Source organism: Marmota flaviventris, chromosome 4, assembly GCF_047511675.1.
Source record: "Marmota flaviventris isolate mMarFla1 chromosome 4, mMarFla1.hap1, whole genome shotgun sequence".
NCBI classification, from domain to species: Eukaryota; Metazoa; Chordata; class Mammalia; order Rodentia; family Sciuridae; genus Marmota; species Marmota flaviventris.
The window spans coordinates 52265008-52291322 of NC_092501.1; the positions used below are offsets into that span (position 1 = coordinate 52265008).

Below are 26315 nucleotides of genomic sequence, written 5' to 3' on the forward strand. Positions count from 1 at the left end.
GAACACAGGGGAAAGGAGATCGGAACAGTGAGGGACGAGGCACAGATGTGCCCCCAAACAGCCACTCGGGCTTGAATGAGAGAACTGGGGACCGAGGGAATGCTCCCCGCCCACAGTGGAAAAGTCCCCTTCTCTTCATGAAGTTTTGTTCATCCCCCTCCAATGTCTGAGCTCACTGTCACATGAGGCTCGGCCCCAGAGCAGAGCAGACCCCATGAGCCGCTCCCGCCGTGGAGGGGCCCCGTTCTCTTGGCTTGGTCTCCATTTCCCTCCCTCCCTCCCTGGGGTGTGGGTGATCTTTTGTAATATGACCACTAAGGTGAGTCACAAAGGAGATGCTTCCACCACGCAGCTGCCCCGGCTTCTCTGCCCACGAGGTGGGCACTGATCTTGTCCCTCATCTTGGTGCTGCTTCAAGGCGACTGCCACCTTCTCCCCACTTGGCTCCACGCCAACAAGAAACCACGTCTCTGATGCTGCTCCCTCTGGTTGGCTCCAGAGTGGTCCCCATCGGGAGCCGAGAGAGGCTGTTTACGCTGCCCACCTCTGAAGCACCTGAGGTAGAGAGGGGTCCTAGAGAGACGGGGTCCCTAGGGAGGCGACGTCCCAAGCCACCCACAGCGGTGGTGGCCTCCTGTGAGGCCGGGGATGGTACTAGGATTTTTTTTTTCTAGGTACCAAATTTAGAAAACCTTCCAAGGGGTCTGGCTTCCATTCCCTGGCCCTGGAGAGGGATTGTGAACCCGACTGAGAGGATGGGACTTAAGCCGCTGCCACTGGGTGGATTAGGAAGATGGCTTCCCAGCTTAATCAGGAGTCGGCAGGACACCGCGGCCTGCGCTTCTCCAGAGAGGGCTCGCGCACATGCGGGTGGCCGCTTCTCACCAGGTCCCCGTCTCCCTGATCCCCAAGCCGTCTCCTTCCCCAAGAAACAGCCTTGTGGGCATCTGCAATGGACCAAAAGGCCAGAGTGCCTCTTCATGGAGTGTGTCGCGAAGGACGAGGACCACAGTCACCTCCCAGTGGGGCAGCGGAGCCTGCGGGGCTGGTTGTCTTTTTCTAAAATGATGTTTTTGTGCCAGGTTTTGAACCCAGGGGCGCTTAACCACTGAGCCCCATCCCGAGCCCTTTTATTTTTTATTTAGAGACAGGGGCTCGCTGACTTGCTGGGGGCCTTGCTCAGTTGCTGAGGCTGGCCTTGAACTTGCCATCCTCCCACCTCAGCCTCCCGGGTGGCTGGGATTACAGGCGTGCGCCACGGTGCCCGGCTTTGCTGGTCCTTTTTGGAACAACCTCGATGTACACAAACACCCGTACCAAACCAGAACAAAGCAACACTGAACTTCGCCCACCAGAGTGCCAGGGCCCTAGTGACAGTCGTAAACAGCAAACCTATGAACGCAAAAGCCAAGTGCCCATGGCCCAGTCGCTGCGAGCCCCACCCCCCTCTCCCCGCCTGCTCCCACCTCTGGCTGGGTCCACAGGGGCGAGGAGGAGAGGGGAGGGAGGCAGGGAGCGTGTGGCTTCAGCTGCCTCCTGCCGGTTACAGGGGGCTGCGCAAGTCCCTCTTCACCCCAGATGGAGGTGACATTTCCAGGTCCTAGAAGGACTGGCTCCTGCCCGGCTGCTGTTATGAGTTCTTGGAGACCCCCACACCACCCTCGGGATTCCCTTGCCTGATCTTAAAATAAGCCCACGTCTCCCGGCATGTGACACACCCCTATGATCCCAGCAACTCAGTGGGCCACGGCCGGAGGGCCACCACGGACAGACCAGGACAGACCAGGCAACCTGGTGAGACCCTGTCTCAAAATAAAGAAATAAATAAATAGGATTGGGGCTGGGGACGGTGGCGCACCCCGGTAACGCCAGAGGCTCAGGAGGCTGGGGAAGGCTGAGGCAGGAGGACCGCAGATTCCAAGCCAGCCCTGGCAACTCAGCGAGACCCGAAGAAACGCAGCGCGACCCTGTCTCGAAATGAGAAATTAGAAAAGGGCTGAAAAAAAGGCGGGGGGTGTGACTCAGTGGTAAAGCATCCCTGGGTTCCATCCCCAGGACTAAAAACCACAGCAGTCCCCCCCCATGTATATGCAATATAACAAATTACCCAAACTTAGTGCGTCACTTCCTGCCGAGACCCTGGCTAACAAGGACACCAATAAGGGTCACGTTGAACACCCCAGTATTTATTGGGCCCTTGAACCAATGGCCCTGGCATGTTGTAAACATTAACATGGAAAGACCCTGTGCCCATTCAGGCTGTGGCCCCCCAGGCCAGTCCCCCCTGTGGGAGAACCCAGGCTGACCTGCTGGGTCCCGGGTGCAGGGGTGCACTGAGCCCAGTCCAGGGAAGGGGGGTTCGGCCGGGGTCTTCTGGGTTCTGGGTCTGGGTTCTGTTCTCTCCTGACAAAAGGCAGGGACAGTGCAGGCTTGGGTCCTGGGCCTGAAGATAGCCACCCCAGAGCACCTCTGCTGAGTAGGGAGGGCCGAGGATCCCCGCCCATCTTGCTGTCCGCCAGAGGAGCAAGGCTGGAGCCCAGCCTGGCTGTGGCCTGGTGACAGCTCACAGCTGAACGTGAGTGACCCATCAGCTAAGGCAGTGAGAGCCCCTCTTTACAAGTGTCCTCTTCCAACGTCTCCAGAGTGTCCTGCTGCGGGGTCTGGAGCGTCTCTCCTGGCACGGCCCGGGGGGCACGGACGGCTGGCCAGCGTCCTGGGAGAGGCCGACCGCTCTGCTCTGCGCCAAGCCGATGCCAGCCCCGTCCTCCGCGCCTTGGCAGCACCAGCCCTCTCACCCATCGCTGGGCCTCGAGCCTCAGGTAGCCCTGACGTCCTCACCACCGGCCCTAGATGAGGTGCACCAGCAGGGCCGAGCAGGCGGAGCCCAGCACCAGGCCGATGGACATATAGAAGGACATCACCACTCCTGTGGCCTCGGCCAGCTCCCGGGGCACGATCTTGGGCCCATAGACGAGGGCCAGGGTGCTGAGGTAGCCGTTGCTCAGCCCTAGCAGGCAGGTGAAGAGCACGGGGTAGACGTCGGACCGGAAGACCACGGTGGCCAGGCGGACGCGGGGCTGGTAGTTGCAGAACACGAAGAGGGGGACGAGGCAGGAGCGCAGCAGGACCAGGCCGGGCAGCACCTTGCTCTTGGGGCCTGGCACCTGGACCCAGGCAGTGATCTGCCGGCCACACAGGTCAGCAAAGTTGTACAGGAGGAAGGTGGTGAGGGGCACGAAGAACGTGGTGGTCCACGGGGAGCCCGAGTCCTTGTGGAGGGACTCGATGTTGGTGCAGACGGCGGGGAAGATGAGGCTGGTGATGAGGAACAGGTAGAGCACACAGAAGCCCAGGCCGCCAGTCTTCTTCAGGATGGGGCGGAGGGGCGGCATGTGCGACCCACTGGATCCCGGGGCCACCAGGGGGGTGCTGCAGGTGTCCTGCGGTGCGGCCTCTTCACCAGAAAACACGCGGGCTGGACAAATGGGCCTCATATAGTACCTGCGGGGAGGAGGGCGGGTGTGCGGTCAGCGGGCCACTGTAGAGGCCACCTGGGCTTTCCAGGGAGAGACCCTGGAGTCTGCACAGCGTGTTCAGGACAGAACCCTTAGGCCCTGCAGCCTGGGGTCCCTCGATTTCGCATGTGGTACATGCGGTGGCTACAGGAGGCCCCCCATCCCAGGCTGCCCACCAGGCCGGCTCCAGGCCTCAGCCAGTGGTGGCAGCTGTGCTTAAGGGACAGGGGGAATCAGTGCTGACCACCACATGATGAGCACAGGCTCCTCCTGTCCTGTTTTGTTTTGAATTTTGGAGAGGAGGAGGGGGAGATAGAGAAAAAAACAGCACACAGAATCCTGAAAATTTAAATTCTATGAGCAACAGAGCCTCATGCAACGCACAAAGTAACACAGAAGAGCAACGACAGTCGAACCCTCCTCTCCTCCCACCTGACCCCTCCCGAGTGCCACTGACCGTTAGCAACCTCGTCAGTAATGTCCCATGCACTTGCAAAAACCACAACCCGCACCCTACACACAGTTACTTAAAGTGGGCTCCAACTGTATGCAAGGCTTTTCTGCAACACTATACAGCCTAGTACATCCACAGATACGCCACACAGCGGCCTAAGTCGCACGGCCTGTTACTCCAAGTGCTTATGCATAACTGCCTAAGGGACACGATCTTGTGGCCAACCTTTCACAGAGACCCCCAGTTCTCGGTCCCCTCCCTGGTGGGTTGCTGCACCATTGCTCAGCCTAGGCGTGTACAATGCCTTGCTCCCCTGGACGTTTAGGTTGGGCCCCATTTTTCACTACAAGTCACACTGCCATGAGCATTCCTATACTGAAGTCCTTGCACACGTAGCCTAGTACTTTGGCAGGATGGATGTCGAAAACAGGAGATCCCTGGAATGGGAGTTTGCATCTGCCGGGTGCAGTGGCACACACCTGTCACCCCAGCATCATGGGAAGCTGAGGCGAGAGGATCGCGAGTTCAGAGCCAACCTCAGCAACCTTGCAAGACTCTAAGCAATTCAGCGAGACCCTGTCTTTAAATAGAATATTAAAAACGGGCTGGGAGTCTGCTCAGTGGTCACAGGTCCCTGGGTACAATCCCTAGTACCAAAAAAAAAAAGTTTGAATCTGTGAAACTTGTCTTGATATCCAAAAACTGCTCTCTAGATAAGAGTCCCAATTCATCTCTGCCCAATACTAATCATCCACCCTATGTAACATGACCTGTTAATTTTTGTGAGTACCTATTTACTTTTTTCAAAAATGTGACCATGATCTATAATCATCCTGTTAGAGTGCTGCCATCATGTGTCTCCTTCTACAGGGGACAGCTCCCTGGAGCAAGGACCACATGTGATTGTTTCTCGTCTACACAGAGTGGTAGAAAGAACTAGTAAGCACCCTATAGCAGTGTCTGCCCCACCTGATCTTCAGTGCTGAATACCATCAATCTTTTCAACTTCTGCTTCGGTTAGTTTGCCTTGCTGTGTGACTTGCCTGAGCCCTTAACCTCTCTGTGCCTCAGGTATCTGAAAGCCAGGAAACTGTATTAACACAGCTCCAACATAAGGGCTTGGGGTACACATGTTGGGGAAAACCACAGCGTGGTGACAACTGGGTTTTGGTTTCAGCCTTGCTTCTGTCCCCCTGTGTGACCTTGGGCCTTGGTTTCTTCCTCTTAAGATGGAGGTTTTACAGAGCTCTGAGGGTTCAAAGTCTCTGCCAGTCTTCCCATCCTGGGAGCCTCCAGCTGCCCCGTGAGTGGGTGGAAGTGCTGCTCCCCGTCCTTCCCTGTGATGCTGAGCAGGGGGCTTTGGCCTTGAACCATCTGTTTCCCAATCACTATGAAGGGACAGGAACAGTCCCACTTCCCTCTGGCTGGGTCCTGGCCTCCAGGCTGCTCTGAGGAGCTGCACGCCAAGTTCCTGGGGTCGAGCTCCTCCCCACAGGCTCCCCAACCCCTCCTCCCGCCCAGCTCCTTTCAGTCAGGTTCAGTCGGAGCAGCCCTGGGAGCCAGCCCTGTCTGGGAGCTCCGGCCTAGACAAGGTCAGCCTCTGGGCCTGAGTTCTAATCAACAAAGAAGCAGGAGTCTGTGCAGGGGCCTGGCCCGGGGGCTCTGCCTCACACGCTCAGCTCCGAGGCCCTGGGCCTGCCCAGATGCAACTGGCGCCCAGGCTGACCTACGAGGCTGCCTGGTTTGGTACTAAAGTCCAGGTGAACAAGAGGTCGCTGCTCTTCCGGTAACAGCCACCCAGAGCACCAGGATCAGGGTGCGGACTCTCCGCCCAGGTTCATCCGGGGTCTCAAAAGTGATTTCAAAAGCAGGACAAGGTGCCAGGCAGTGGAGGGGACCAGGGACAGTGCGCCAACCTGACCCCAGGAACCACAGCAGGGCAATGTGGGGCTCAGGGGTCTGCGCCTGGGACACTGTGGGACGCCACGGCTGAGTCCTGTCCTCCTGAAGCCTCGGAGGCCAGCTGAGGTGGTGAGCAACCCCGAGGGAGGAGGGCAGCCCACGACCCCCCGGGGGTGAGGGTTGGTGAAGGCGGGGGCTGGCGCCCTCCCAGGGGCAGGAGGCCTGAAGCAGGAGGAAAGACCCTCGAGGCCACGAACCAGGGCTGGATGGCTCCCCGCACTGCCCAAGGTCAGGGCCTGCGGTGGCTCGCCAGGTGGGCCACCGGAGCACAGCTCCCCGGGGCTCAGGTCCTCAGGGGTAAAGTGGCAAAATCAACGATGACCACAGAGTGTCACAAACAAAAATCATAATTGTAATAATAATAATAATAATAAGAAGAAGAAGAAGAAGAAGAAGAATTGGTAATAAACCAAAAAATAGGCACATAACCTGCTTAGCTCACAGGCCACCTCACAGAATAGGTTCCCGTGGAAGAGGGCAGCCCAGCCGGCTCCCTCTGTGGGGCCCAGGGAAACCTGGCCTCCTCTGGGTCTCAGCATTGTCACCTGTAAAGTGGGGACAATTCCTGCCTCCCTATGTCAGATAAGAAAAGGGCTTAGAAAATGCTTTGGAAAGGATAAAACGCGGGAGAAAGCCAAAGGCTGGTTTCTTTTTTGGTACCAGGGATTGAACCCAGGGGCCCTCGACCACTGAGCACATCCCCAGCCCTAATTTGTATTTTATTTAGAGACAGGGTCTCTCTGAGTTGCTTAGTGCCTCGTTTTTGCTGAGGCTGGCCTTGAACTTGAGATCCTCCTGCCTCAGCCTCCCGAGCCGCTGGGATTACAGGGGTGTGCCATTGCACCTGGCAAGATTGGTTTTCTAAAGAGCAGGTGGAAGGAAGAAAGGAAGAGGAGGAACTGGAGAAAGGAAAAAAGAGAGACTCATGGCACGAAGGGGGATCCTGAGGGCAGAAACATGCCCACCAGGCAGTGAATGGTGGGAAGCGCAGGCTGGGAGGGACCTGCAGACCCTGCTCTGCCGAGGCTGGCTGTGGACCCAGGTGAGGACCCTGACTGCTCCCATCCCTGGGTGTCACCTGTACGTGGGAATGACCATAAAGAATAGCAACGCTAAGAGGAACCGGTGTGTCAGCAGTAAACCAGGTGGGCACCCTGAGCTGGCCCGGCGCACTGCTGGAGCAGAGGGTGCAGGGTGAACGGGAGCTGTGATTTCTTACTGTCGCTCAGGCCCCACTTCTACCCCCTCCTTTCCTGTCCCTGAACCTGCAGACACCCACTGCTTGGGGGTATGGCTTGCAGCCAGCTCACACCAGTGGCCAGGCCAACTGACTGACAGGACTGCTGCAGGCCAGGTGCAGCAGGAGGCCCTGGGATACCGAGGACCCCGCTCACCCTGGGGCAGGTGCAAGTAATAAAGAAGGCAACCGACAAGCCTGCAATTCAGGAGGCTGAGGCAGGAGGATCACAGGTTCGAGGCCAGCCTCAGCTACTTAGTGAGGCCCTAAGCAACAGAGCAAGACCCTGTCTCAAAATAAAAAGGGCTGGGGGTGTGGCTCAGTGGTAAAGCAGCCTGGGGTCCATCCAGGACCAAGCCCCCACGACCAAAAACCCCAGGGAAACAGATGACCCCGTCGGATGATGAGGAACACAGACACGGAGAGCTGAAGCTGTCCACTTAGGAAGACCGAAGGGCGCAGGACAGGGCCTCACCTGGAGTACTCCAGCCTGGGCAGCAGCAAGTAGAGCCCCAGGCACAGTCCCAGGAAGGCGGCCGCCGTCAGGAAGAAGGCCAGGGTGCTGTCCGTCACGTCTCTGGACGCCGCCAGGTCCACCAGCGAGGCCACGGCGCTGATGGTCCCTCCCATGGCTCCTCCTGCAGGGGGCAGAGGACACCATGGAGTCGCTTGGGGAGGACACAGGGGAGCAAGTCCAGGGCCCCTTTCTGCTCAGACCAAAATAAAATTCCTCCAGTGTGAAAGAGGCCATCGTTCTCAGTGTCCCCAAGTGGTGGCAGACAGGAAGGGGTCCTGCCGAGTTTCAGAGGGGGTGGCTCATCCCCGTCCCTGGCCCAGCTCCCTGCTCTGTGCTGGACTTGGCCTCACCTGTCTCCTGCCCTGTTTTCCCCCTGGCCCTGACCTCCTCCCGTGCTGACCTCCCAGTAGGACCTGACGGTTTAGATCCGAGGGATAGAAATCTCTGGGAGCTCGGGGTCTCCTTTCCTCTGTGCTTGGCCAGCAGGGAGAGGCTGGGGGACATTCCAGCACAGTCCTTCCAGCCCATGGGATCTCACCCACACCCAAAGGCAGCTGTGGGCTGCCTCATGTGAACCTGTGCACGAGCACACGCACGCACACACCCATGTGCATAGCCTCACACACTCACCCACAAGCAGGCAGCCACCCCCACACAGAAGGACCTCGCCCAGCGCTTTGACTCAGGTCACCTCATGCCCCTCACGGCTACCCAACGCTTCTCTTGTGCCGGGTGGTGCGACCTAGCAGGGCGACCCTGGACCCCGAGCCCAGAGACCCAGAGCCCAGGGACCCCGTGCCCAGGATGCACATCTGCCCTTGACTCGGCCTCGCTCGCCCTGACCCTGGAGGCCAGGAGGACTTCTCAGGGCCACCGTCTGCTGTCTGTAAGATGGAACCGCGATGCCCGCGGGCTGCTTTGACAGCTGCACGAGAGGATCCTCAGAAAGTGCCGGGCACATGGCAAACTGTCACCAAGTGCCAGTTCCCTTCCCTGCCAAGTCACTCGGCTGTGTCCGGGAGGCCAGGGTGTGTCCTCCTTTGCTTCGGGAGCCTCAGCCATGGGGAGTCAGTGTGTGCCAGCCGAGGGGGGTCAGCTGCAGGAGTGTGACAGGCAGGTCACCTCTTGCCTCGCTCTGCCTGAAAAGCGGGGGCCAGTGCTTGTCCTGTCCATCCCGAGACGGCAGAGAGAGGGAGTGGGAGGATGGATGGAGGAGGGGACACTGCTATCCACACACCGATGCCTGTGAGCGTGTCCACCCCTGGGTGGAAGGGATGTGTCTGCTGGCCTTAGAGCATCGGGATTTCTACTTTCAGAGAGGCAAGGAGGCTGACCGTGAACGGTGGGGCAGGCTGGCCCATGTGGGCGCCAGCTGCTCTGCCACCCCGGGAAGCTCTTACTGGGCACCTCTTTGCCCACTGCTGGGCGGGGCAGACTGGGAGCAGGACAGTAGAGGCCCCGCCCACCCAATGCCCCATTGCTGTCTCACCTACACTCAGCCAGAGCCTCTACATGAGGAATGGCCTTGGCCTTGGCCCCGATGGACAATTCTTTTTTTTGTTGTTGTTACCAGGGATTGAACTCAGTGCTTAGCCTCTGAGCCACATCCCCAGCCCTATTTATATTTTATTTAGAGACAGGGTCTCACTGAGTTGCTTAGGGCCTTGCCAAGTTGCTGAGGTTGGTTTTGAACTTGCAGTCCTCCTGCCTCAGCCTCCCGAGCCTCTGGGATTCAGGCATGCACCACCCACACTTGGCTGACAATACTTTCCCTCAACTTTGTCAGCATCCATTCCATTAGCCTAGGTGGGGCCTGGAGGGGAGGCAAAGACACCCAAATCTGCAGAGTGACTAAGAGCACAGACCTTGGAACCAGAGCCTCAAATCCCAGTCTAGTCTCAGCTCTGCTACTTCTAGCTGTGTGACCTTTGCGAAGTCATAGAAACTCTCTGTGCCTCCATTTCCCCCATTTTCTGATGGGGGTGTTAGTAAGACCCACCTCTCAGGACTGTCCTGAAGAATGAAAGGATTATTATTTGCAGAGTGCTCAGAATGGCGCCCAACGGAGACAGGGTCCAAATTCCAAGTAAATCCTCTCACATTCCCAATTAGGTTGTGGTTATTTCCGTCCTTTCCACATCAAAGCATCGACAACAGGGTAAACCCTTTGCCAAGAGGGGGGCCCACTCCTGAGAAGCTGTAATCCCCACCTGGACGTTTCCTAAGAACCGGGGTTGGACGCCGTAAGACGTTCCGCCGCTGCCCGGAGGAGAGATCTTAACGTCCCGCCTATTGATTCCCCCTCTCCCTTACCAACTTGTGGAGAATTTGCAATTTTATCATCAACAACAAACCAGGCCTCCGGGAGCTCATCCTTCATGACTCCCTGCTTTTATCTCATCAGTTATGGAAATACATGCAAATGAGAGGTTTAAAAAAAACACCCTGGAAACAAATGAATTGTTCCTCAGATGCCAACACGCCCAGAATTCACAGATGGGCTCTTCGGGGCCCAAACGAAAAGGGTGCTGGGGCTCTGGGAGCTGCAGCCACCTCGGATGCCCAGGATGCTGGACACCCCTGGTGGGGGCTGCGCCCAGTCATGACAACAGCTTCTGTCCCGGGAGAACCCGTGCCAAAGTCTAAGCCCTAAATGCTCCATCTTGAATCCACTCGTTCCTGGGTGGTCCCCTGGGGAAGGATAACTGGGAAGGGCCACTTGCTGATATCAATGGTGTCTGGTCACTGGCCCCTGGAGCGGAAGCCAGCTGGGCTGAAGTCACACAGAAGAGCCCTCCTCCAGCTCGGTGGAGGGAGGTGAGGGGATCAGAGCCTCTTTTTCAGGCCAAGGGTGACAGGGGGATTAATGTTTGGTGGCCCTTTCCCTCGGCCCAGACCTGCCCTTCTTGAAGCACGGCAAGGGCCTGTGGACTGGGCTTAGGAAACTCAGCAACGAGTCCATTTTTATTTTATTTTAGGCCCAAGGTTTTCCCAGAATAGAGCCAGAAGCCTAATCCCATATCAAAGATGGCAAACAGACCGGAACTCACATCTAGACTCTGATCCTGCCCGAGTAATTGCCTCAAGGGCCGTGTTGAGAAGGATTTAGAGGCTCAGGAGGAAAGATAGGGATCTATTAGTGATGTCTGGCCCTGGCGCTGGGCGGGGAGGGGGATCTGCTCATCAAGGTACTTGTCATCCCTGCCACGTAGCACCTGGCATCCTGACCCAATGGGCACAGCGTACAGTCTAAACAATTCTTCTCAAGTCGGCAAACGTTGAAAGCACTCCTCTGTACATCAGAGACGTGTGGGGACACAGACAGAGAGGCCAAGCCTCGGGCTTGCTCTAGGGGTGGTGATTTCTGGGGAAAGCTCGGAGGCTGATTGACCCAGCTCTGTTTTACCTTGAGGGGTCACTGGGGACAGGGACGAAATGGCTGAGGTCCTGATAACAGGCTCAGCATCTGCATGGAAACTTCAGCTGGGGGGTTGACCCCTGCCAGTCACAAGCCAGCCCAGAGAAGGTCCAAGTCCAGGTGACCGAGGCGCTCATTCACTAGGCCATCGGCTCCAAGAGGACGCATCTCGTTCACCTTTGAATCCCTGGCACCAGGCGGATCCTCTATAAAATGGGAAAGAAGAAAAGGCAGATAGAAAGGAGGAAAGGAGAAAAAAGGGTGGAGAGGACAGGGCAGGAAGAGACACAGGAAGGAGGAGGGAGGGGAGAAAGAAAGGCTGGTTCAGAAATGGTACTTGGAAGGCGACCTGGTTTTCATAAATGACTGCGATTGCGGCTCCCTCCTGCCTGTTCCTCTTCTGGTGTGATCGCCACACTCTCCCACAGAGACCTGGGTGGCCTTGAGTCTAAGTGGCCTAACAGCTATGGTGGAAGTGATCCTGCGTAGCTCGGTCGAAAATAATGCACTGCCTGAGCCTCTGGGGACACACTCCCTGCTGCCTGGACACCATGCCACCAGGAAGCCCAAGCAGCCACGGGGAGGTCCAGGTAGAACCCAAGCCCCTGCTCTAGCCCAGCTCAGGGCAGCTGCCAGCTTCCGGCCTCCGGCCTCCAGTGGGCTCCCAGGATCGGCCCCGGGCCACAGAGCGGAGCAGCTCTCACCTGATATCAGTGCCTGGGCGTTCCTCATGGGGAAGGCGCCAGTCAGGCCGTAGACGCTGCTGCTGAAGATGGTGGAGGAACCACTGACGATCACCATGCAGACAATGGTGACAGCGAAGAAGCCGTGGCGCCAGGAGGAGGTGTCCACCTTCACCAGCACGGTCATCACCACGAAGATGGCCAGCGTGACGGTCAGGGAGGCCAGGACGCGGACACGGACGGGAATCCTGCGGTGAAGACAACAAGAGCCGTTAGATGTGGCCTCCGGCGTGGCTTGGGGGTGGTGCTGGGGAGGCGGGGGAGCTGGGTGGCAACGTCCACTCTGCGTCCAGGAGCCTGGGTTTGAGCCCTGCCTTCCTGCTCGTGGGAGTGGCCCCGGCTTCAGCTGTGCACCTGCACCTGGGGAGGATGCACTCAGGGGTGCGGGGGCTCCAGGGAGGTAAACGGTGTGCAGCAGGGGCAGGGCCAGTGCGGGTGTCCTCTCCGGGTGACACTCTGCTCTTCAGCTCACTGGCTGCGAGGGTCGGTGCCTGCTAAGCCCCCTGCTCCGCCTGCCCCCGGAGCTGTGCTCCTGCTGGCTTTGCCGAGTGCCCAGAGCAACCAGAGCTTTGTCATCGCCATCCATTACCACTCACAGTCCCTAACTTGGGCTGGCCACTCTTCCACGTGTAGGTCCCTTCTGACACCACGGCTAGGGAGGCTGAGTCAGAGAGCTTAAGGGACTTGTTCAAGGACACTCGGCTGGGCCCTAGGGGGTACCCAACGGCTTCCTGGGATGAAGGGACTCTGAGTGGCACAGCATGGGGGGCCAGGGCCGGACTGTCCCAAGTTGGTCTCAACTGTGAGGGCAGCAGCCAAGGCAGAGCTGGTGTGCCCAGGGCCAGGCCCCAGGTGCCCCTAATGCCACACCACACCCAAACCCTGCCCGCCTCCCAGCCTCCATGGACCCAGGAGGATAGCGGGGAAGGAGGCCGTGGGAGAAAGGCCCGGTTTCTATTCCAGGAGGGACAGCACCATCTCCAGGGCCCTGAGGCCATCAGAGCAGACCGAGCCCTAACCAGATTCAGTTCACTCTCCCACTAACCAGGGGCGGGCGGGGGCGTGAGTGAGACAAACGTGGAAGGTCGGAAAGGACACACAGACACGTGGGCACGAGGGGGAGCGAGAGGACGAGAGGAAAGGGCCGCAGTGAACCTGAGTCTCCTCCGGGTTCCCGGTGGGAGGGCAGGTGAGGCCTGGGCACTATGAGGGGGGCAGGAAGCCCGAGGAAGCGCAGGGACAGGCCTGGCTGCAGAGGAGTCGTGGGGAGCTGGCCCTGAGCACCGCGTGCCGAGTGCTGTGCAGGCAGCGGGCAGGGGACAAGCAGCACAGGCCCTGTGTTCCCCCAGCAGAGGGCCATTGGAGCCGGTGGGGCATCCGGGGGCCACACGACCCATCCTGCCCCAAGGGGAGAACGGGCAGTGCCCTGGGCTGGGCACACAGGTCTGGAAAGACTGTCCACCTGTGTGCCTTCACGGAAGTGACAGCGGACTCCGGCTGCAGTCAAGATGGAGAGGAGAGCACGGGACAAGGCTGGAAAGAGACAGAGCCGGCCCTCGAGGGCCTCCTTATCCTGCCAGCCCAGGACCTGGTCCTCAGGGGGAATGGGGTGGGCCTGGGGTCTGTTGGCCAGCCCTGTCACCTACACCACCCCAACCTCACACAACAGGCACATGACCCAGCCCAGGTGACGAGAGCGTCCCGAGCTCCTGGCCACTGGGAGTGGCTGGATTAGGGATAGCGTGTGACCGGCTCAGGGCCACCGCTCTCTCCCAGGACTGACTGGGAGGTGGTAGGGAGCGGCTCCGTGCAGCGTCTATTTGGCTGCCAGAGTCGACCTGGCGGCTGTGTTGGGGGAGGCTGCCAGAGATGAGCCAGTGGAGACTCGCAGAGCCCAGGGACAGGGCAGAGGGGACTCCCTAGACCCGATCACGCCCAGGGCAGCTCTGATCTGAACTTTAAAGAACGAGTTCAGCCCCTTTGGAGTCTCTGACATTTGTTTCAAGCGCACCCACCAACATAGAGGTCCGTCAGAGTTGCAAGCTGAGGAGGAACGGGCAGGAGCTCCCAGGGACGCTGCTGTGCCCACCCACAAGCCTTCCCTTGCCACATTGGTGCAGGAGGCAGGCTGGAAGTGACAGGCGCTTGGCACTAAGAGCAGGCTTCAGCGATGACGCCTGGAGGGGCTGGAGGGGGACACCCCAGCTCCCACCTGGTGTGTTCTGCTGGCTCCGGGCAGCACTAAGCCCTGGGTCCCTGGCGGTGGCTGGGCTGGTGGGTGTCCCCTCCTTCTGCCTGACCCTCCCTTGTTTCAGGGTCTGCTTCTGGGAAACTTCACCAAGATGCCCACTAAGACTCCCAGTAAGACACACCTTCCCCAGGTGCACAGGAGCTTCAGCCAAGGCAGCTGCCAGGTGGGCAGCCACGGAGCATCTACAGTCAGAGCAAATCAGACACCCAGGAAGCTGGGGGTCAAGCCTTGGCCCTGATGCTCAGGGTCATCCTTCATACTCCAGTCTCACCCAGGGGGCCCGCCTTCTGCACCCAGAGCTGCCCCACCCATCCCGGAGACAAACGGCCAGCAACACTCTGCCCAGCTCGGCCATCAACTCGCAGTGTGATCCCAGGTGAATATTCTCTGAGCCTCTGTCTCCTCTCTAAAAAGAAAAGCCTGGAATAGCGAATAATCAGGTCTCTAATAATGGAGCATTCTAAACCAGGGGAAATACAAGTGAATGCAGAGGTTGAGGAAAAATACCAAAAGATTCCAATCAGTTCCTGGTAAAGGTCTGCTGGGAAGCGCATCTAACAACCCGGGAGAGCAGTGGTGCTTGGCCGCTCCTCGCGCTGGCCTCATCCCCCCACACTACCTGCCTTCCACCCCTTGGGTGTGGCTGTGGCCGGCTGCCCACACCTGTCTCCCAGACACAATGATGGAAAAGCTGGCAGTAATGGGGGCTGAATCGCAGAGCCCCCCGGGGCTTCACCACAAGGAAATTAGTGGCTTGAACAAGAAGGTGGCTTTGCAGAGACCTAGGGGACACAGTGGGGAATGAGGCCAATGCCAAACACATCACAAAAGCAGAGCAGTCCAGAGCGCAGCCCCTCCCCCAGGGTATAGCGCCTCACCTGCACAGGTGCCTTCCCACCGCCCCTCCCCCAGGGTGTAGAGCCTCACCTGCACAGGTGCCTTCCCACCTAGTTATCTGCAGCCTCAACTGCACCAGAGCCTCCGCCCATGGCCCCAGGACCTTGGGGATCCCGGGGCCATTTCCAATGCCATAAGGCTTTACGAAATGTGCGGGGCTCAGCCCACCCCACCCCAGAGCTCCGGGGGGGCACACTATCTGTCTCTGCTTCTTCCTCCCCCAGGGTAGGAAAGTGGCCCCAGGGAGCGTGATGCTCTTGGGACTCTAGCGAAGGTGCAGGCGAATGTTGCCCTGGTGTCAGAGTTCTACTTGGGGACAGGGCATGGCCAAGATGACAGCCCACGAGCCTGGGCAGGCCACACAACGTGAAGATTCTTGGAGAGGGACGTCCACGGTTCCCAGGCTGCCGGTTCCCCACCCCCACCCCTTGCCCCCCCACCACAAGGGAGGGCTCAGGACCCCAGGGGACAGTTTCTTCATAAGTCTCCAAAATGTAAATCCTCCTCATAAGTATTTATGATGCTGCCGATTTAACATAATAAAACACTTGGCGATTATGGATGAGCCAGTCAGAGAAAGCCAGGGTGCTCCAGGAGGGAGAGAAGGAGACATTTCAATCTCGCACATTAAATAAGAAACAGCCGAGCCCCAGAGGGTCCTCTCCCAGCCTGGGAACAGACGGGGCTGGGAGCATGTTCCCGCAGTGCCCAGCCCCCCCCCCCCCCACCAGAGCCAGGTCAGGCAAGGGCAGATCCCCAGGGTCACACCAGGGCCTCCCCGCTGGCTTGCTGTGCGTCCTGAGATGCCAAGGGGGTATCTCCCTCGTCATGTTTCAGAAGGTGGCTTCGGACCTAAGCGGATGGCAGCGCCCACCCATGTGTGCCAGGTCACCCAGCTGGGCAGAAGCCCCTGCTCCTGGAACCAACCCTGGGGGCTTCCCACTACCATAGCCGCACCCCATCCCCGCCTCTCTCCAGCTGGGTGCTGCCAGGGTCTGGCTCTGCCCCCAACACCACCCTCCCCTCTCCTGGGGTGGGATCTCTGCAGGGTGTCCCCCGCTCTCAGCCCCATGAGGACACTGATGGTGGCCTAGGGGACAGGGAGAGTGAGGCAGGTTCAGACACACAGCTTGCCATGGGGAAGAAGGGTCTGGGTGCCCTGGACACGGAGAGGACTTCCGGACACCTCCACAGGTCAAGCATGGAGCAGTGACCACAAGTGAGAGACAGAGATGAGGGGGACAGCTGAGGAAGGGGCGTAAGCCCTGCCTGCTGGAGTGAAAACGGGGTCAGTGCTGCCCGCAGAGCCCTGCTGACCCCCAGCTATTATCCCCAGCCACCATGCTTTGGGATATTGTCCAGCATGCTCACTGGCTCAGCCCAGAGGACGGCCCACTTGGGGAGGCTGCGGTGCTGGGGATGAGCACACAGGAGGCTGGGGGCTGCCCCCTCCTTCTTCACTCAGAGCAGACATCACTAATCAATCAGGGGCATTCCCTGAGCCCAAATCTGCCTGAGAATCCTGTTCAGCCTGAGATCCAGGGTGACACGACAAATTGATCAGAGCCAAGCCCAATAGATTTGTCATCACTGACAGAAGGTTCCAGTGGGCTGCGTTAGAGAGAAGCCCAGGTTCCTGGACCACAGTGGAGTCAATGTTATCACCTAGCAGCACTTGAGGGAAACGTAGGTGACGTTGCTAGGGCGACTGCCTGTGTGAACTCAAATTGAGAATGGATGGCAAGAGTCACCTAGGGGGTCTTTGGGTCATGATTATTTGCTATTCTCTTTAACAATCCCTTCCTCTGTGGTGCACCCACATGGAGCCTCTCCCAACCTCATCAGTGTGATATCAGGAATTCTCAGCCGGGCGCTATGGTGCAGCCTGTCATCCCAGCAGCCCGGGAGGCTGAGGCAGGAGGATGGCGAGTTCAAAGCCAGCCTCAGAAAAAGTGAGGTGCTAAGCAACTCAGTGAGACCCTGTCTCTAAATAAAATACCAAAAGCGGCTGGGGGTGTGGCTCAGTGGTTAAGCACCCCTGGGTGGTTCAATCCCTGGTACCAAAAAAAGAAAGTGTCCCTACCCCTAGTGAGTGGTTGGCACATCAGCTGGTGTGGCGGCTCCTCTAGGCAGCCCGAAGCTGCAGGATGCTGTCAGAAGTGACAGTGGCTCAGCTTCCACAGACCCCGGGAGAGAGGGAAGGAAACCCGCTGTCCCCACCCTCCTGGCTGCTGCCCTGGTCACCATGTGCAGCTGGAAGGTGGAAGTCCAGCTCCCTGGCCAGGCCCTGGTGGCTCAGTGACCTGAGGCCCAGCTGCGAGGACTCCTCTGAGCTGCCCCCTACCTGGGTGGCCGCGGGGAGGGGCACCTGGGGGAGGCCTACCTGTTGACAAGCAGGAAGTTGACCACCAGGCACAGCAGGGCGGGCACAGTGGAGGCCACGGCAAGGTAGCTCTCAAAGTAGTTCTGGAAGCACACAAGGGAGGAGGTGAGGCCACCGCAGACCAGGGCCCCTCTGGAGGCTCCTCCCACTGTCCTCAGACTCCCAGGCCCATGGGGTCCCCCCATCTCCAACCTCAGACGCTCAGTCCCTCAACCAACAGCCACTGATGTCAGCACGTGAACACTTGGCCGTTAAGTGCCGGGTCACAGTGAAGGATCTCACGTTGTCCCTGTCCCCAGGGAGGACCCCGCTCCTACCCCCTCAACCTGCCCCACGGGGACTTTGAGCAGTAGGGACGGGACTCAGTGCAGGTCAAGAAGAAAAGCTTTGCCCTCCAGCCTTTGGCCAGAATACAGAATGACCCTACCCACAGGCTTTGTCCTGACTCAGCCACGTCCTCAGTTCTGGGGACCAAGTGAGACCCCTTTCAAACTCGCCAGCCCCACTCCCGCCGGAGACACCACCCGAGCTCTGGACTCACTCCCTTGGCAGAGCAAGTGGCCAAGGTCAAAGCCGTGTTGGGAAGTGGCTCCTACTGGCCAGGATGAGGGGAAGTGCGTTATTTTGGCATCAGCTCTGGGACATGGACAAGACGGCAAGAGCCCAGAGGAAGGGAGGCTGTGCTGGTTAGAACCTACTAGAACACATAGCTGACGATGCCGGGGAGAGACCCGCTGTGCTCGCCAATGCTCTGAGAACTGGCCCTGCGGTAGGATGGACTTTACTCTCTGCGCATGACCCCTCAGCGTCGCTGTCTTTACAAACAAAACACTGGCCAGGCGAGGCGGGGCACGCCTGTAATCCCTGCAACTCTGGAGGCTGGGAGAGAGAATCGCAAGCTTGAGGCCAGCCTCAGAAACTTGGTGAAGCCCTGATCCTGTCCTTACATAAAAGAGGGGCTAGAGACGTGGCTCAGTGGTTAGGTGCTCCTGGGTTCAATCCCTGGTACCCAAAAGTAAATAAAATAAAAACAAAACACTGGTGTGACTCAGTGGTAAGGTGCTGGCCCAGCATGCCGGAGGCCCGGGGTCTCCTCCCCACCACTGTCAAAAACAAAGCAAACAACCCCCCAAAACCACCACTGGAAAAGGGGGACTACTCTGGCTTTGGTCACAGTAGGTTAAGCCACAAACCCCAGCTGGGGACGGGGTCCTAAGCGGAGATAGTGAGCATTTGCAGTCTAAAGCCACAGAGGATTTGTGGGAATGACACCGTTGAGCCCGAAACCAGGAACCAGAAACTGTGTGGGAGCCCACCCGGGCCAGCTCCAGCCAGCTCACCTAACGGGGAGCCCACGGGAGGACCAAGTGCCAGGAACAACGCGTGTGGAGCATGTGCAAGTCCAAAGAGCCCTGCCAATCCTGGAGCTCACCCAGGAGCACAGGTGTGACCTTCCCTCCAGGAAGGCCGTGTGTCCCCTGGGGACCGGGAAGGCTCTCCACAGCTCAGGACTCCACAGGAAGCCGTGTCAGAACTCCTCGCTCATTGTTTTCCTTTGCCCAATCAGAGGAAGGAGCGAGGAGACCTGAGGAGTCCCCGGTAGGAGGGCAGGACAGGGGTGGGGAGTGGGGTGGAGGGGTGACCCCTTGAGAAAATGAGAAAGAGTGTGGCTTTGAGGAGAGGCTCCAGAGGAGGTGGAACTGCACTCAGACCTTGAAATTGAGGGTCAGATTCTTTAGGGGGCAAGTATGATTGTAGCCTGGAGACCAAGAAAGAAGGCTGTCGGTGGGCCCCTCCTAGTCTTAGGCAGAGACCAGTCTATGGCTTCTTTTCAGCCCGTGGTCTTTGAAATCTGCACCCTGAATAAAAGGTCACGGTGGCTTTGCAATTAAAATGATAACCGCTGCTGGTGCGGGCCATCAACCATGAGCCTTAGAAATAGCCTGGGCCTTTGAGATGCCACCTCATTGTTCCTGCCCTGATGGGCTCAGCAGAGCCTGGACTGGCCGGGGCAGTCAGTCAATTCCACCTGACACAGTGGCTGGGCCTGCGTAAGTCAGGCGGGTGCCAGGGTGGGAGTGGTGGGGCGCAGCCCTTAGGGAGAGAAGGCTGCAGGGGGACCCAGACCCCCAGGGCCAGCCTCTTGAAGACGCACCCTTCACGCTCTGGCTGCTCCGACAGTGGCAAGCCCGTGACTGGCTCTCAGGCCCGATGCAGAATCTGTGTTTATTTTTGGAGGAGGCTCAGGTTCCCTGAATGTTTTAGGGATGGGGATTTTCCAGGTAACTGAATGTTCTGGTTTGTTGAGAGTCGAGCAGAGAACTGCATCTTTTAATGTTGGAGAGCTTAAAATACTGACAACTGAGAGATTCTAACTTTCTTTCTGCTGACTGAGCTCATTTCTCTGCTGCACAAAGAACGTGCCAGACAGGCACGTTCTACCTAGAGAGGAACTGAGGCTGGACCACCGTTCGACTGGTATGGATGGGAAGTGAGGTGGTGATCTGCTTGACACAGCGCATTCCGAGGACCTTTTTCATTAAAACAAAACAGCCAGGCATGGTGGCACAAAGCAGTAATCCCAACAGCTCGGGAGGCTGAGGCAGGAGGATCACAAGTTCAAAGCCAGCCTCAGCAACTTATTAAGGTTTTGATTAATTCAGCAAGACCCCGTCTCTTAAAATACAAAAAAGGGCTGGGGATGTGGCTCAGAGGTTAAGCGCCCCTGTACCAAAAAAAAAACAAAACACTTCATCCTGATATAAAGATGTTGTGGGTTTTTTACTTAATTCTCTGCTGTTTCTGCCTGTATGCAGAGTTCTAGCAAAATGAGGTGCGATGGGCACTCAGTGTGGCCCCATGCTCCCCCCCTCCTGGTGCTCACACCCCTATGGGATGCCTCACCAAGGGGGGCTTCCAGCCAAGAACAGAAAGCAAGGCTGACAGGTTGTGTGATCAGGTGCACATCATTCTGTGTCATGGAAGACGGTGGCAGCCTTCTTGCTGGCTTCATTTCTCCTACACTGGCTTTGAGGACGTAGGTGGCTATGCTGGGGAACCCCATGTGGCAAGGCACTGCAGGTGACCCCAAGTTGCTGCGGGTGGTCTCCTGCAGGAAACTGAAGCTCTCGGGGCCACAACCACAAGGAACTGAATTCTGCCAACAACCTGGACAGGTTTGGGAGTGGCCCTTCTCCCAAGGGGCTTCGGATGAGACACAGCCCTGGCTGACACCCTGATTGCAGCTCCAGGGAATTTAATCCAAAAGCCCAGCCAACCCACTCCCAGACTCCTGGCCACCTGCAGAGACCACGAGCAGGTCAGCGTGTGGTTTCACACTCAGTTTGTAGCATTTTGTCATAGGGTTCTGGAGGGCGGGGCTCATAAGCAGGGTCTCCTGAACACTGTGGCAACTGACACTGCTGTGAAAGCAAGGACAGCTGATCATGATCCTTTCCGCAACTTCCAGTCATAGTGACAATGTCTGTGGCCCACAAAGTGAAGAAAGGCTGAGCTTGCTGACCACACCTGCCCCTCCTGCCTGCCCCTGCAAACCCTCTGCCGGAATTAGAATTTTTGCAAGTGGCTTGCACTGTTTTCAAAAAACCGGACTAGGTTTAAGTGCATGCAGATCCAGTCACCTGCTGACCCTGGGCCTCTGCACTGCCCAGTGGCTGTGGAAGGGACCAGGTAACAGTCTTGGAAGCAGGGTGGGGGGGCAGTCAACATTCCCCCTTTGGCCAGACGTTGACCAGAGGCAGTAGGGAAGGTGAATGGCTTGTCTGACCGACTGTTCTGAAATGCGGGGCTCCCAGGGCTTCTCTGGAGATGTCCACGGGCCTGGGCGGCAGCTGTTCTACTGCAAAGCCGTGACACGCGCTCAGGGGTCCCGCAGCTCATATCTGCTGTCTCGGTCACCGCCTCACTTCCCCGGGATCACTCGGCTTCCGAAGCCTTTCCAAGAAATACCCAACAATGGCGCCCGGCATTCCAGTCCTGAAGATGCACCGGCACTGCCTTCCCGGGCTCCCCTCGTTACCTCCTCCCGTTTATGCAGGGGGGTGTGAAGGCACTGGGGCGCGGGTCCAGACCCTAATGGGAGCTGACAGTCACGCCCTCCAAAACACTCTGGAATTCCCACCTCAGGGGGATTTATGTGATGTAATGTTTTAGGAAAAACTCCTGCAAGTTTCCTCAAAGGTGGTCTTTACTTACCCCACCAGGCACCCTGCGGCCATCTCCACCTCTACCTCGTGTACCCCTGGAGCCGAGGGCGAGTCCCAGCCTTGGAGGAGTGGAGGGATGTGGAGAACCAGGGCCCCCCATGTGATGGTGCAGGCTCTGCTGTGTACCTCCTATGGACAGTGATATGGACGGAGTCCCTCGGAGTCATGCGATAGCAGTTGTACAGCCACCCAAACCCCGCAGGCCAGGTGGCCTCATCGGGATGCACGTGGAAGAACAGCACTCAGCAAGGAGGCAGGGCAGAGGCAGTGTGAGGTGAGGGCTCCCCAGGCAGGTTCCCAGCCCCAGCAGCTGGGGACCCAGCAGGAGCCCAAGGCTCCCTAGGCTGCCTAGGCTGCCAGCCACGGCTGGGTGTCCACTGTCCATCCAACCAGCATCTCCTCCTTTGCTCCCTGAAGGGTGCCAGGCCCCTGGGAGGCAGCACTGTGCGGGTCCATGGATGGGGGACAGAGAGGCAGCCCTGTCTGACTGCTCTCAGTATCTGGTGCTGACCCAGAGCCGGGGCACAGCACCCACCAGGTGTGGGGAGAGGGCAGGAGGGGCCTCCAGGGGACTTCCCCCAGGGCTTTCCTGGATGGCAGCTGGAGATATTGGGGAGTGTGCCTCACAGACACAGGAGGTGGGGTGCAGGGAGAAGGCTCGGGCCTCCCAACAGGAGGGGGACGGCCTGGCGGGCACAGAGGGGTGTGCTTTGCCACGCGGGGCTCCAGCTGGATTCATTGGTGGGAGCCGACCTCAGGGGCTTTCCTCTCACCAGTGGGAATCCGCTGAGCTGAGACAAATTGCCCGCTGCCCATCCAGTCCACACACAGTGAGGGGCAGGCAGAAAAGACTGTCAGCCACGCCCCTGTCTCCAGGACGCTGAGGCAAGAGGGGTCCATCAGCCATCACTGTGAACTTCAACCCAATGTGGGCGAGGCCCAGCTCTGAGAAACCAAGGGGAAGTTCCACTGAATGTCTGTTGGGATCCCCTGTCCGCCAAGGCCTCCCCAGGTTATCTGCACCCTGCAGTGACCTGGGGCTGGGAGAGGCTCCACACTCAGCCTCAGGGAGCCAGAACATCATCCCCGGCCCCTGTAGGGGGACCTGAGTAGGGAAACAAAATCCTGCAGAACATTCAGGAAGGCAGCTTGCTCCAGGCCTGCACAGACCCCTCCAGGGGCTCTCCCCAGGGCCTGTGAGGGAGCAGGGAGCTGGAACGGCCCCTGGCCAGCAGCGGGTGCACTTCAGGGGCACACACCTGGAGAGTGCTGTGGGTTGGCGTCTGATGCGGGAGGGCAGGGGCCGGGGAGGACATCAGCAGTGCCACTCTACCAATGCAAGAACCACTCGCCCTGTCCCGAGGCTGCCTGCTTCATGGTTGCACAAGCCCAGACTCCATCACAGGGACCGCAGTGTGTCACCTGTTTGCCCTAGTGGCCTAGTCAGGCATCCTGCCTCTCCAGCAATAAGCAGGGGCCAGCCCCAGGGACCCGAGGTCCATCAGGGCAAGTCACACTGAGCTCGGTGTGGGTGGCATCTATCCTTTGCCCCAGCCAGGATGGCCTGCCTGAGCCGGGGCCTGATGCCTCTCCCCTCTGCCTGGACAGGGTGAGGCGAAGTGTGAGCCATCTCCTCCCGAACCTGCTTCCCATCCCCCAGGGCATTTCCACAGGCCTGCGGATCTGACAGAGTTAAAGATAAACATTTCAACACAGCAGGGAAAAGGCCCCGCTCCGCCTCTATCAGCTACTGGGAATGGAGGACGCGGTCAGTGCTCAGCAGACACCGCATTAGAGAGGATGGTATGGCTGGGGACGTGACTCAGTGGTAGGGCACTTGCCTGGCACCCATGACATTTAGATTCTACTCCCAGCACTGGAAAAAAAAGAGTTGGGGGGGCGGAGAGGACAGTGTGTTTGGGCCACCCTGGGCACAAGTCCCCACTTTCCTCCCGACTGTGCAAGACCCTGCAGATGCCCCCGGGGTGGGGTTGGGGCTCAAAACCCAGACTGCAGACAGACCGTGGCTGGGATGCCAGGTGTCTGCAGCCCTCCGACTGGCAAGTGGGGACGAGCCACTGCTGGCCAGGACACGGGGCACCCAGCTCACATGCGATGGTGATAAGCAAGTCACTGTCATCTGCTGCGCTCTGGCCCAGTGAGGGAACACCAGGAGAGCCAGAGACGCTCTTCATATGCAATTTAGAAACCCGGCGGAGCCAGCGTCCAGATGTGCAGCCCGTTTTCCGACAGGGAGCACTTCCTGGGCTCCGAGCTAAGCAGCTCTGCTGGGAGAATCTGACTCCAGGCTCAGAGTCCAGATTAAGAGGTTTCTCGGGGCGGGGGGCCCCCAAAATGAGCCCGTTCATGTCTGGCAAGCCCTGGTTAAGCCTCCCCTCCCCGGAATGCCATCCAGGCACTTTGAAATCAGTGTGGCAATTAGTCACGAGCTGCAGTGGACAGACCTGGGGCCAGGCCGCTTTGTGCAGCCCCCACAGCCGCCCAGGGCAGCAGGGGCAGCTGGGCTCCTGCAGGCGAGAAAAAGCGATTCCAGCCCGGGGTGGTGGCTCAAGGCAGCCGAGCGTTACCTGGATCACAGGAGCATGAAATTAGCAGCAGCGTGCAGGCTGGCGAGAATAGCCTGCGTCGCCGAGTTGCCACCTTCGGACAGCTGAATCCTGCAGCCTGCAACGTGCAGGGGAGGCGCCCTCGCCCAGGGCACCGCAGGAACCACCCTGGGGAGGCTGAAAGGTGAGCTCCTTATAGGAGAGGTGCTGGGTCCTTTGGGTGGGCTCCAAGGCCCTGTGTTTGGGGCATCCATCCGGGAAAGGAGGGGCATGCAGCTGAGGGCGTGGGAGGGGCAGGGAGGGAGGGAGGGGCAGCCCCTGCTCCAGGGGCCACAAGGAGCCCAGGTCCAGGGAGGCTGCATAGAGCGGCCAGGGCCCTGAGGGCAGAACAAAACTGGGGACAGAATCACAGGGAAGCCTGGAAAGACTCCGGCAGTGCAGACTGAGTCAAGGCTGCCACCCTGAGGACGGGAGCCCCCATTAGACATCTGCACAACATCAGCCCGCCCCTTGGTCTCTCAGGGCGTCTCCAGGCCTGAGCTTACTGGGGTCACTGAAATCTTTTCTCACCAGGTGCAATGGCACATGCCTATAATTCCAGAGGCTTGGGAGGCTGAGGCAGAAGGACTGCAAGTTCGAGGTCAGGCTCAGTGACTGAGTGAGGCCCTAGACAACTTAGCAAGGCCCTGTCTCAAAAAGTAAAAAGGGCTGGGGACATGGCTCAGTGGTTAAGTGCCCTGGGTTCAATCCTTAATGGATATATTTACAATATCTTGTCCTCGTAGAGCTCAGAGGCGCTCCCCATCCTTTAGAACCCCCGCCAGAAGACCAGCCAGGTTCCTGAGGCCTCTGGAAGGAGCTCCCTGCTTCCCTGTGGGTGTATGTATTCTGAGGGCACCTTCTCTTCTCTGTGAGGTCCTCTCTCCAGCCTCGGGGGACAGAGACCGCTGACAGCACCGGCTCTCACCTCTCACCTGCACTCTCCCTCACTGCTGCGTGCTCCTCCCTGTCCGCCAGGAGGCGCTCTCGAGGCCTCCCTTTGGTCAAAAAGAAAGGCAGCTGGACTCTGCTGCCTCGGGCCTCCAGCCCACCCACTCATGCTGGTCTCCTTCCTCTCGCTCTGATACCGCCTGCCGCTCACCCATGCTGGGATGTGCTCCCCACATCCGGGTCCACCCAGAACCTCGGGGTGCGACCTGATTTGGAAACAAGGTCTTTGCAGATATGGTGGAGGTGAGGTCATCACGGAGGAGGTGAGCCCTATGTCCAGTGTTGGTGGAAGGGGGGGCACACAGACGACTGAGGGGGGGAAGGACGCAGAGGCTAGCGTGAGGCTGCCACAGGAGCCCGAGGCTAGAAGCAGCAGGGCCTGGCCAGCCTCCCGGGTTGTGCCACTTCGCGGTGGCAGCCCCAGGAAGTCCTAGGGCTTCCCCGCAGCATCCACTCCCAGGTGGAGTGACAGGGCCCAGGGAGGCCGGAGAGGAGGTTAAGGGGGGGTCTTGGGTGGCAGGTTGAAGAGGAATTTTAGTGTCCAAAGGTAGCAGGAGCATTGGAAGGTTCCAGCATGTCCAACAGGTACAATCAGTGCTGAGCACAAGGGAGTCACCTGGTGGAATGACAGGAAGGACGGGGCAGGAGAAGTTGTCACAGGGCTGCTCAGTTCTCCATTGGTTCATTCTCTCAAGCCACCACGGGGGTGAGCCTGACACTGCACAGGGAGAGAAGGTGTCGAGGGGACCGAGGCTGGGCCTGGACAGGACTGCCCAGAGTTCCCAGCGGTCAAGGGAATTTGGATTGGGGATTTTATTCTAAGTGGGAAGCTGCCGCAGGATTCTAACTTGGTCCCCACAGCGTTCGCTGAGGCCCTCCCAGCTCTGCTGTCCCCAGCACTCTTTACATATCCAATGGTTCCATGCTCCCCTTCCAGGGAAGACTCATGTTCCAGATGAAAAAACCAAAGCTCAGAGAGGTTAGGCAACTCGCCCAAAGCTACACAGCTCAAACTCAGCCCTCTGTCCCCTGGGCTGTCAGGTGACGTGCAAGGCCTCTCCATTTATGTCTTCAGCTCATTTCTACAGTGCCACAGAGAACTGATGGGAGGTTCCACCAGGGAGGCAGTATGGTCAGAGAGGCTGAGGCTGAGGC

General features: G+C 58.7%; 1 protein-coding gene across 1 annotated transcript in view; it reads right to left on the bottom strand.

Moving 5' to 3' along the window:
* Positions 1 to 2165: 2165 nt before the first annotated feature.
* Slc29a3 (solute carrier family 29 member 3) overlaps positions 2166 to 26315 on the bottom strand; it is a 34116-nt gene continuing 9966 nt past the window's right edge. The window contains exons 3-6 of the mRNA XM_027931410.2: positions 17378 to 17460; positions 11808 to 12034; positions 7644 to 7806; positions 2166 to 3501 (exon numbers count right to left, since the gene is read on the bottom strand). Coding sequence (XP_027787211.2) covers positions 2847 to 3501; positions 7644 to 7806; positions 11808 to 12034; positions 17378 to 17460 — 1128 coding nt within the window. The 3' untranslated portion in view covers positions 2166 to 2846. The remainder of the gene's footprint in view (positions 3502 to 7643; positions 7807 to 11807; positions 12035 to 17377; positions 17461 to 26315) is intronic.